The 12,207-nt window shown below is 36.6% G+C and overlaps 1 protein-coding gene across 1 annotated transcript; it reads right to left on the bottom strand.

The window, feature by feature from the left end:
• Positions 1 to 8,491: 8,491 nt before the first annotated feature.
• LOC113344319 (3-oxoacyl-[acyl-carrier-protein] synthase I, chloroplastic-like) lies at positions 8,492 to 11,358 on the bottom strand. Its single transcript, XM_026588322.1, has 8 exons — positions 11,121 to 11,358; positions 10,516 to 10,874; positions 9,965 to 10,396; positions 9,628 to 9,801; positions 9,408 to 9,521; positions 9,137 to 9,238; positions 8,958 to 9,024; positions 8,492 to 8,816 (listed from the first exon to the last, which is right to left on the bottom strand). Exons 1-8 carry the CDS (start codon positions 11,275 to 11,277, stop codon positions 8,749 to 8,751), a joined length of 1,473 nt encoding a protein of 490 aa, XP_026444107.1. The 5' UTR covers positions 11,278 to 11,358; the 3' UTR covers positions 8,492 to 8,748.
• Positions 11,359 to 12,207: the final 849 nt, after the last annotated feature.

The following is a 12,207-nucleotide window of genomic DNA, read 5'->3' as shown; positions in this document are numbered from 1 at the left end:
TGAGTTACCTGTCTTGACCCGGGTTGACTTAGTTGACCGATTTAGACTTGACCATTGACCCTGGACTCTAACCTGACGTTGACTGTTAGTTTACCCTGTTGACTGTTAGTGACTGTTAGAGGACCAGATGGACCGGGCTTTAGTTTAATGGGTTGGCTTAGTTGTTTTGGGCTTTATGCAAGAATTGTCAATTAGTGTTAATTGGACCCTTATGGTCCGAATTAGACTTTGACTTCTTCTACAGAGTTGTAGATATTCATAAGACTTATCTAGTGGACTAGAGAAACAACCTAATTGAACTATCAAAACCTTTAAATATGCAAGAGATGGATAACGAAGATGTGTAGAACCTTAAATGGGCTTATAACCATTAGATAAAACTGTATGATTCTTGTGTGAGCTTTTATGGCTAGAATCTTAGAATTCTTGTGTGATTAACAGTTAGTTATTAACAACGATCGATTCAAAGGATGAACCAGTGGATCGTGGATCTCGAGGTAGGCGTGGCTTGTTATCAAAAGAGGTGGGAATTTATATTTAACTCCCCTGTGATTATTGTTGTTTTCTTTTACAAAAGTTTATGTTTAACAAATTCATGCATTATCTTCTTGTGTATTCGTTACATTGTTTTATTTTGAATTCCGAAAGTATTGTTGTTTCTTTTAAACTTTCCGTTGCTTGGAAAGAAATTTTAATGCTTTGCATGTCTTTATGAAATTTTGGGAGATAAGAATTTCCATTTGTATGCTTAATAGGTGTGTAAGGAATTGGTCGACACCTATTAGGAAAATGATAAGTGTGTAAGGAATTGGTCTACACCTATCTGGAAAACGAGAGTTTTTCTATCTGTGGTATATAGGATACTGCTCCTTCATTTATATATACATGAATTCAGCTTTTATGCTTATGAGGTTTGGAATTTGGCACTAATATAAACTAATAGGGTGTGGAAGGAATTGGTCGACACTCAATATAGTACATTATTTGAAGAAGGAGTTAGTTCCATATGCATGATTGTTTATTTCTGTGATTTGGTTGTGTTTTTGTGATAGGGAAAACATGAGCTGTTTTCAAAATCATTCCAATGATTCCTTGAAAAAGTTAAATGTTTATTCCTACGGAGCACCCATTTAGGGATGATGTGCTCACCCATTCCCACTTTCAGTTTCAGAGACAGATCAGATTTGCGCAGCGAAAGCTTCAAGGGTTTATTTCGTTAGTTGGTTAACTTTTCCTATATTGATTATATTGCATATTGTATTTGTAAACCAAATGACTATTGTATATGTATCATTTGAGAGGAGTTCTTGTATATATATATATTTCTGAGCGGGGCTAGTTTTGGGTTAAGTTTTGTGGCAGATTTTTTAATTGAATGTTTAAGTGAATGGTATAGATTTTTAGTGCCTCTTATTTAGTTAATCTCTTAGATTAGTCAGCTGCTAGCTTAGTGGGCGCTACAGTGTTGGTATCATAGCTCACTATTAGATCTTATATGGGAAACAATGGAAATAGCCAGTGCCAGTTAGTGAACCTGATTAGTTTAGAACTGGGTTGGGTTATGAGATAAATCTTAATCACTAAAAGCTATCTATAATTAAAAGATTTATTTGATTGATTGATTTGTTTGTTTGATTGTTTGTGTAGGTAATGAAGTAAAAATTGTAGGGTACACCAGTAACTTTAGCTAATAAGGATCTGAGAATAATTAATCTAAAAAGTATGAACACGTAAAAATCTAATACTATAATAATAATAGTGAGATTTGTGTTATTAATAGAACTTGTATATCACCTGGAAATTTAATGAACACATTGACTTATGAAGAGTAACAAATTATAGTTTCATCAATGTTAATAATACCTTTGGGATTCAATAAAATTTGTAAGACTTACACTAATTACGATAAAAGTTTAAAAACTAATTAACCTTAATAAATTAAAATTTAATTAATCCAGCACTGGGGAATAGAGAGGCTGGTAATTTAGATGTGTTCGGGTGATACTTGTTACGTAGGTAGACATTTTCAGGCGTCGCGAACCTAGACAGGACAACTGCATTCTTGTATCACTAGGCATAGAAAGAAAACTTGCTTCTGATAATGAACTTTTAGATCTGGAATTTTATTTATAAGATTAGAACCATTAATTTATTGAAATAGAAATTAGTCTACTGAACTTAGAGCCACAAATTTTAGTTGTAGAAAGTCATATAGGTTTGTGCTTTGTTTCATGTTTGCGCTTAGAAAAGAGAGAGGATTATTCTTTCAGGTGGGGAGTTTTTAAAGAATAATAGGATGGTTTAGATTTTTAGTGCCTCTTATTTAGTTAATTTCTTAGATTAGTCGGCTGCTAGCTTAGGGAGCGGTACAGTTGGAATAACTTTAAACCATCATTGTGTGTTAGCAGGCAAAGACAAATACCGAAAAATCTGAAATGACCAATTCACATTAAACCATGCTTGTTAGTTTGTTTGATACTAATTTAAATGTGAACTTGGGTCTTGTTTAACTATTTTCTCTTGAAAATGGTTATATTCATTAATTAGTTAATGAGAGATTGTCAGTATATATCATGTCAGTTTTGATAAAAGATGTGAATTTTTGTCAGTGACAGTCATCTAGAAGAAATCTTGATGTTAAGTTTGAAATTTTGTTCATATAAACCGAGTTTGCCAGGCATATTTCTTAATATCCTACAAAATTAGTATTAGAATGAATTATGAAGACCAAATGTAGATTACATTGAATAAAAATATAATTTTGATGTTGAGTGAAAGAAAAAGGAAAAAACAGTTGTTCAGAAACCTTACATTTTACGGATTCCTGAATCAAAGAAACATCTCTTTTGGAGATTTAGGTATCTCACTTGTTCTATAGTGTCGTAGTGATTGTGGAGTTGTCAGATCATATTAGAGTTGAGTACAGTTTTATTTTGGAAAGTATTGGATGTACTGTGGCTATACTTCTGAATCTTTTGGTAGCTGAAGCACAACGAGCTGAAAGAATACATATCCCTTTGTCGCAAATTTCGATTAATTGGATGGATCAAAATAGGGAATACATATTTGTTAAATTCAAGTTAATTTTTAACCATCTTTTTATTTTCTTGTGCATAAAAGATATAATTGGAATAAATTATCATTTAGTGCATGGAACTAGATTTGTCATTATTTTTTATAGTATTTAGGGATTATATCGCCGTAGAAATGTAGAATATTTGAAAGACAGGGTATCTCTAATACGATATCTACACATAATGAATCTGTATTCTCATTGTCCCTTTCTCTGTTTCGGTTGTGCATGTGTTAGTCTGTGTATTCTAGGTGCTTCAGCTGTTTATTTTTTTTTCCTTCAACTGGATTTTCTTATCAGGATTAGGTGATAATGATATTTCTTACATTTGTTACAATAACAATCACAGTCGCATCTCTGTGACTCACAAATTAAGGTTTGTCTGTTCTCCTGGAACCGAGAGAAAAATCTGCTGGATTATGTGGCTCAATAAACACCACATATGTATAGCTAGGATAGTCCCATATGGAATAAGAGGACGTACATGTGGTGCCTAATAAGCTTGGGCATCTCCTTACATAGCACCGAGGCCTTTTAGATTAAAACCCCACACCTGCCACAACATGTGGTCAAGTGGGGACAGTATCGGTGCTATGTGGTCGGGCCCAGAAGTAGGGTTCGGCGGTCCGTGAAGATCCTAACAATTGGTATCAGAGAGTATGGTTTGGGCTATTGTCCGAACGGAGAAGTGGTTGTGTATGTCACCCGGTTTAGGGCGAAAGTGGAGTCAAACTCAAGGTGGAGCAGGCAAGGCCCAAAGTAGAGTTGGCGCTCAAGGTGGTGTTAATGCCACACCTCATTAACTCAGTTGGAGCAGGATTCTATGGTGGGAAAGGTTGTGCTCAAGGTGGAGTTAGTGGTAGCCTTCCCATTAACTCAAGGTGGAGTAGGGTTCCAGTGCGCATAGTGACAATAATCATGTTCGATGGGTAGCATTTACGGACGGTAATCGTATGGTGGAGTATGATTGGTTTGGTGAGGTGGTTTAATCTCGCCAAGGTGGAGATTGTTGGATTATGTGGCTCGATAAACACCACATATGTATAGCTAGAATAGTCCCACATGGAATAAGGGGAAGTATATGTGGTTCCTAATAAGCTTGGGCATCTCCTTACATAGCACCGAGGCCTTTTATATTAAAACCCCACACCTGATGCAACAGGTGGTCAAGTGGGGACAGTATCAGTGCTTTGTGGTCGGGCCCAGAAGTAGGGTCCGGTGGTCCGTGAAGATCCTAACAACTGGTATCAAAGCGTATGGTTGGGGATACTGTCCGAACGGAGAAGTGGTTGTGTATGTCACCCGGTTTAGGGCACAAGTGGAGTCAAACTCAAGGTGGAGCAGGCAAGGCCCAAAGTAGAGTTGGCGCTCAAGGTGGAGTTAGTGTCACACCCCATTAACTCAGGTGGAGCAGGATTCTATGGTGGGCAAGATTGTTCTCAAGGTGGAGTTAGTGCTAGCCTTCTCATTAACTCAAGGTGGAGTAGGGTTCCAGGGCACGTAGTGACAATAATCATGTTCGATGGGTAGCTATACGGACGGTGATCATATGGTGGAGTATGATTGGATTGGTGAGGTAGTTTAATCTCGTCAAGGTGGAGATTGTTGGAGTTTGTGGCGCGATGTAAACCACATATGTATAGCTAGGATAGTCACACATGAAATAAGAGGAAGTACATGTAGTGTCTAATAATCTTGGGCATCTCCTTACATAGCACCAAGGCATTTTAGATTAAAACCCAACACCTGCTGCAACAGGTGGTCAAGTGGGAACAGTATCGGTGTTATGTGATCGGACCCAGAAGTAGGGTCCGGCGGTCCGCGAAGATCCTAACACAATCAGGACTTTGAGCATTCGTTGCTTGTAGGACTGGTATTTTGTTCATCGGCAATACCTCACTACAAAAAAGAAGGCTTTTAGGGACGGCCAGTTTTAAAAAAACCTTCCCTAAAGAAGGATATTTGGGACGATGATGGCCTGACCGTCCCTAATAGTCATAAAATATTTAAATCAAGGCTAAAATATGTCCGTCCCAAAAAGAAAACGGCCAAATAGTATTAGTGACGGTGGAACAGGGGACGGTACATAAACCGTCCCTAATACCTCTTGGAACGGTTTTTTGTCCTCTTGGGATATTTTTTGGCCATCCCAAGAGACCTTCTGTTTTGTAGTGCCTATTTGCCATCTCTCCTAAGAGGATATAATAGCTACAATGGATCTGATACTTTGGTTAGGATATGTACATCCACCTTTAGAAAGTGGATTTAGAATATTAAGTTTTATGCTTTCACCTGGGATTGCACTTGTTATTCTCAAGGGGTTTACATCATCTGTCCCTTATACCTGGGATAACAAGGTAACTTAGCAAGTCACGTGTCACAAATGCTTTTTTATTGCGTTGCTGAAGTGCAAGGGGAGATGGAATATTTTTTAAAGATGCTCAAGGAGTCTTATTTTTAGATGCCAGATGTCTCTCATTTTATTTAGCATTTTAGGGAGTACGATGTATCAGAGTATTTTTGACTGGCAGGGAACTGATACTCTGTAGATGCACTTACTGAATATAGATTACGCTAATTTGTTTTTATCATAGCCTTCTCCTTGTTTCTTGTATATAAAAGATTCGCTTGAAATGAATTAAGCTGGAAGACTAGCACTGATAGTTAATTTGTGCCTTTAATTCTTTTTAGAAGTTTCTTTGTCGTCTATATGCCAATTGTAAGCTGGAAAATGTATGTGCAGGGTGGAGATAAGCACTGATTGAACTATCCTTCCTTGAACCAAGTGTGTAGTACTAGTAAGAGTCTTGAACTTATGAACGAGTACTGGTTTGGTGTGTTTTTAGTCGGTGAATCCTGCTATACTCCACTCTGAATCCATAATTTGATCATTTCATTTTTAGCCACTACCTAACAATTGATGTTTTATTGGTAACTATGTATAATACTAGTACTCACAGACTCAGACCCCTCTTTAACCTTTTCTAAAACACATATCCTAGCTGGGATTGCAGGGATGGATTGTTTTCCTTTCTTTTCGAAATAATATATGTTTGTTTTGTTTGACTGTGTACCACCATTACATTGTTTTATGAAGATATAATAAACTTTTCACAATTCGGGATCCTATGCTCCTTTGAAGTAGGTCCAATTCTCCCCCACACACACATGTGCACCTATTTTTAAAGGAATGAATTCATATTATGAGTCCAAGTAGTTAATTAGTATCTTATCTGAAATTGGCCAGTAAGGGTGTCCAATAGCTCATTAGATTATAAGTATCTGAGCTATCTCATAATTCTCCACTCTTTATATCCTTCGAGCTGAAAATGATTTGCGTGTTCTCTTATTATCCTTGCTTATGTATCTTTAAACATAAAAGATGTGAGTACTTAAGTTCGCTCATGTTTTTCTTATGCTATTTATGCAGGTGGAAGATTCAATCTGAGATTTCATAAGGAGTTACTACAGCTGCTATTGCTACTAAGGTATGGTCCTCTTCTTTAATTGATAAATGTATTAATCAACATTAGGGTACATGTAGATAATTGATAAATGTATTACTCAACTCATCGCATATGTAAATTTAGTAACTGGAGAATCCTGGAGCAGAAATCACTATCTCTGATGTACGGATTAAAGCCCATACACAAGAGGGTAGGAAAATACTACCCAGTGCGCAGAAATATTATGTGAGAATATTGTTAAACTATTTTCTTCAACCACACACTAGTTTGGTAATTTTATATTTAACTGAATACAATTGCTCGACATTACACGATGATCTTAAGAAGGCGCAGCTAGATATAAAGGAAAAACAAGATTCATGTTCGATGAATCTGATCCATTAACTTTAGCTTTTGGGAAGGATACAAGGGGAGGGGTTCATTCTGTTGGTGCTGTTTCTCGTACACAATATGATTATTCAGCTCCTGCACGTGCGAAAGTTGCTGAAATGAAGTGTAGGGATGAAAAGCATAAAGCATCAGGTGAACGATTTAGGTAACAAAATTGGGGTTCTGACACTAAACTAAGTTAGAGTTCTGACACTAAATTAAGTTAGTCTTATTGAAATCAAGAGTAACTCATATGTATACCATGTGCAGATGAACATATAGTTGTTTTCTTCTCTTCTTTTGTAATTTTCTTAAATGTTGTTCGTTTAGTGCATATGAGTATTTGCAGAATATGATTGCACTTCTAGTTGTTCTTAAAGAGTTAGTTGTAGAATTTGATCGAATGGATTGAATCTCTAGGTCATGGGTAGTTGCAGGATAAAATATAATGGAGGGAATTTTTTTTTGACCAGGTCAACAAAGACCTACCTTTTTTCTTGTTGTGGCAAAAAATTAGCAACTGCTACAAACTGTTGCTAAATTTGCACAAAGTCGGTCTACTATGACTTAGTCAAACATTTTCGCAACCGCAGTAAACATTCGCAACAACTGACGCATGTTGCTAATTTTTTACCGCGACTTTTGGAGTTAGTCTCCGTTGACTCAGTCAAGATTTAGCAACAAACATTAAAAAATTAGCAACTGCAGTGTTGCTGTTGCAAAATTTTGTCGTCGCAATTGGATTCAGCTGTTGCGAAAATTCGAGTCGCCCCCTTCGCAACAACTGGGTGCAATTGCGACCCCGTTTTGGAACATCGGGAGCCAGTTGCGAAAGCCCATTTATGGTGCAGTGGTGGTATAAGAGCTCAAATCTGATTATATTTAGTGTTTTAGTTAGCGTTTGACTCCCCCACAAACATAAAATTTCGGCATGTCAATGGAGAAGAAGAAGATGAAGAAGTAGGTGATCGAAGTAGTGGATGGTGGAGATTGAAGCGAGCGATGAAGAAGAAAAGAAAGGTGCAGAGTTTGCAGACACTCTCTCTCTCGAGTAGAAGAGAAATGTGTTTGGGATAACAGAGGATGAAGAGATAAGGAGAGCGGGGTGAGCAGCCACCTAGAAAATTGAACCATAATAAAATCTAGGCTCATCCGTCATAATGTGGGCCGTTGAACTTGCGGATAAAATGGTAATAAATTTTTTCATTCAATGACCGTTTTTGACTCTTCAAGTATTTTTATTAAATCTATGACCGTCTTAACGGATCAATTCTTGCTTCACTTCTAGGAGGCTTATACGAGCAACACTGCTGTGATATTAATCGAGTATTCTAAGTTTCGGTATATAAAAATTTCTAACATCTACGTTTTCGAGAAAAAAAAAGATTGGGGAGAGAAAACTTCTTTATTATCACAACCAACTATATGTGAAATGGTTTAATTAAAGATGCCCGATCAAAAATAAGTTCCGAACAGCAGAGTCATTGCCACTTTTTTCTACAATTGAATCCTTAACATTCTTAATGCTTATTAGTTATTGTTATTGTTTTTGTTTTTGTTATTCAGTTATTATTTTTGTTATTCCATTAGAGTTCATAGACAGTTTTATTGAATGGAGGTCAAAATACAAAATCAAATAACCTCGGCAGGTTGGTAAAGAGATTAATACTAGCTAGAGAACATGATAGAAAAATTGCGGTAATGACTGTGCCTGCAACTATGAAATCGATATAGCTGCGAAGAAGCATTTTACAATCTCATATTGCCTGCATTAAGGTAATAGAAAGCTTGGGACTAAAGAGGGGGGAATGAGGAGACAACGAAGAATGTTTCTTCAGTTTAGGGCTTGAAAGGAGCGAAGACAACAACTGAGTTGTGCCCGCCGAAGCCAAATGAGTTGGAAATACCTGCAGGTAATGAACTTAAACAAGTTAATAACCAATGTAAGCTATTCGAACACGAAAAAAAGAAAATGGTATTGCGCCATATTCGCAGGACTAGGTATTATGTAATTGGCATTTCAATTTCGCAGGTCAATTAATACATACCAACATGGACTTCATGCTGCTTCTTCATATTTGGAACGGTGTCGATTGTTACCTCCGGCTCCAAATTCTGCAAGAAAATCGAAAGAGCAAATATAACGAAATGTAATGAAAACCATAATCATAGTACTTCATAAATGAAAATCATAATATAGAGAAAAATAGTCTTAATGGAGCTATACAAATTGGTTAATGGTTGGATGTAACCATCCAGTTGTGATAGCTTTGATTGTAGCTATGGCTTCTAATCCACCAGCTGCGCCGAGCCCATGCCCAATAATCGACTGAAAAGAAAAAAAGAAATACAAACACCTCAAATCCATTTGAATAGAAAAAGTGGCGAAGCTAACCATTTTGGTTCTCTTAGCAGGCTAGAATGTTACTGCACACAAAAGTATGGCCGGAGCTTATCATTTTCAGAAAGACATTGAGTGATAGGATGAGTAATCTTGCCTTTGTTCCGTTCATTTTGATCTCGGATGTGTTTTTAAAGACCGTCTTTATGGCATTAACCTCTGCTAAGTCTCCCGCAAGGGTTGATGTTGCATGAGCATTAATATAGTTCACCTTAATATTTCAGATATTGATTCGAAATTAGATCATTTTCCAAAAAAAAAAATGCTGGAAACTCTACAAAAACTAGAATGTGAAATAGGCATCGTGGTATGCTCACTTCTTCAGGAGAAACTCCAGCATCTTCCAAGCTCTTGATTATGCAGGAAGAAACTCCAAGACCGTCTTTACGAGGATCTGTCATATGATGAGCATCACTGTTAACGGCGCCTCCCAAATACTCCGCTATTATGTTGGCTCCTCTTTTCGTTGCACTCTCTAAGCTCTCCATAATCTACTCCAAAATAAAAAAATAAAATAAATATAACCCCTAAATAAGAGGTATTGTCACGTTTTCATTTAAGTTTAAAAATTTGTCAATTTGAAAAAGCAAAAATAATTTTTTTTTAGGAACTGAGGGAGTAACCGCTTTCAAAATAGCCAAGCCCGCCCCTTACCAGTACACCAGAACCTTCACCCATGACAAATCCATCACGATCTCTATCCCATGGCCTGGAAGCTTTTTGGGGTTCACCGTTTCTCTGAGACAAAGCTCTACAAGATATGAAACCAGTAACACCAATTGGGACAATAGCAGCCTCAGTGCCACCCACTACCATGATATCAGCTTCACCTCTTCTAATATGATTTGCTGCAGCACAAAAGCAGAAATTTGCGGTTGCACAAGCAGTAGAAATGGAGTAATTCGGACCCATTAGGCCTCTGTCAATAGCAATTAATGCTGATCCCATGTTCGTAATGGAGTAAGGAACAAAGAAAGGGGTGATCTTCTTATATCCCCTTAGTATAAGAGATTCAACTCCACCGCTGAATGTTGCTAATCCTCCCATGCCTGTCCCTACTATAACTCCAATTCTTGATCGATCCATCTGTTGAATGAGCAAAATTCAAGTATATGTTGCAATAAGCCAACTTACTCGATATATTATTACGAATGAACCACTCCAATCATTATAGCGAGGTATAACGATGGAACAACAGGACTTACGGATTCAAGAATTTCGGTTCCAAGATTGGCATCTTCAAGTGCTCCTTTTCCAGCAACTAAAACGTACCTCCAACAGTCATCAAGACGTCGGTCATTCTTTCCGTCAATGTGACCTCCGGACGAAAAGTTACGGATTTGACCACCAATTCTTGTAGGGAGGGACGAAGTATCGAACCTATCTATAATACTAATTCCAGTCTCTCCTGCAAGTAGTCTACTATAGAAGGTATCAACATCATTCCCATGTACTGAAACAACTCCCATTCCTGTTATAACGATTCTTTTCTTCGGATCTTTTTCTCTTTTCGGAGCTGTGGGAATTTGTGAAGCCATAGCTCTAACTTGCCTACTCTTTGAAACTGGAAGGGAGAAAACGTACACAATCATATTAATTCAAAGATGCACACATAAAAGTAGTTCGCAAACGGAACAAGCTAAAATCATCAACAACAGACAACTCCTTTCATCCTAAAGCAACGGCAAAGGCAACTGGCCAGCTAATCTGCCGCATAATCATTCAAAGGATCCTACCAACGAACATGCTTGCAAAGTGCAACAAACAACAATTCATTTACAAAGAAATGCAAAATAAACGAAAACCATACCTGATTTAGCCAGAATAGAACGAAATTGCTTGGGTTCGAAAGGTCTGACAAGACTATTATTACGAATCCCTGAAACTAATTCATTTCTAACCAATTCTTTGCTTCCAAAGAGAAGAGTACTTGTAGAACAAGCACTACCAACAGTTGCCACCATCATCACAGTTCACAAACAATCGGGAAGACGGAATTTTAAGGGAAAACAAATTATGGAGAAATGAAGAAAAGTCTAAAGATGATAATTTAGGTTTCAAAATGGTGGAGTATTTATGGAAAGAAAAGTTGGTTACATATGATTATTATTCTTTATTTACTTTATCATATATTGTATTAAATTAAGGTAATTTTCATTTGTACAGAAAAAAAAAATACTAAAAAAATAAAAAATACTAAGAATATATTAGAAATGTAATTATTTACTTAGAGTTATTGTTAGTTTAAAAATATCTGTTATTTTGGATAATTAGTATTTTGATAGTTTAGGAAATGTTTGATTGTGTGAATAGAGCTGTCTGTAAAAAGAATTTTATGTTTTGGATATATACAACAGTATTGAGTTTCTGGAATATTATTTCAAAAATGCATGAGTTTTAGATATTAATTTTCTTTCATCGTTCTACTGGACCAGTTAGTTTTCTATGTCTCTAGTAGTGCCCTTTTGTACTTTGGCTGCACTTCCGTGGGATAGTTGTCTTAGTTTTCCATTGTACTTGGTTTTTTCTTTCAATCAAAATCTCTGTCTTTCTCTTATTGATGATTGATGTACCTTTTTTTTTTGAGAATAAGCTCAATGATAAAAGGACATCGCATACCTAGAGAGAGAGGACCAACCGGTACAACGAACAATCACATAACAAGGGATTATAGAATCAACCATGACTTAAATAAATTCGTATATAAAAGAAAGTGGATTAGGAACCACGTTTCTATCACATAAATAAATCATATCACTCTTGTTATGATACATATGTCTTTGAGTTCCAATGTGTAATAATGAGCAAAGCATGAAGTCTTAGAGATTCGTCATGATTAAGCAAGATTACATGAAGAAATTCGTCAATGTCAATATCCCGGTGGGGGATTCTTTTAT

This window comes from Papaver somniferum, unplaced genomic scaffold (genome assembly GCF_003573695.1).
Source record: "Papaver somniferum cultivar HN1 unplaced genomic scaffold, ASM357369v1 unplaced-scaffold_76, whole genome shotgun sequence".
Lineage (NCBI taxonomy): Eukaryota > Viridiplantae > Streptophyta > Magnoliopsida > Ranunculales > Papaveraceae > Papaver > Papaver somniferum.
Note: the sequence above shows the minus strand (reverse complement) of the source record. Positions and strands in the feature narration are given on the sequence as shown.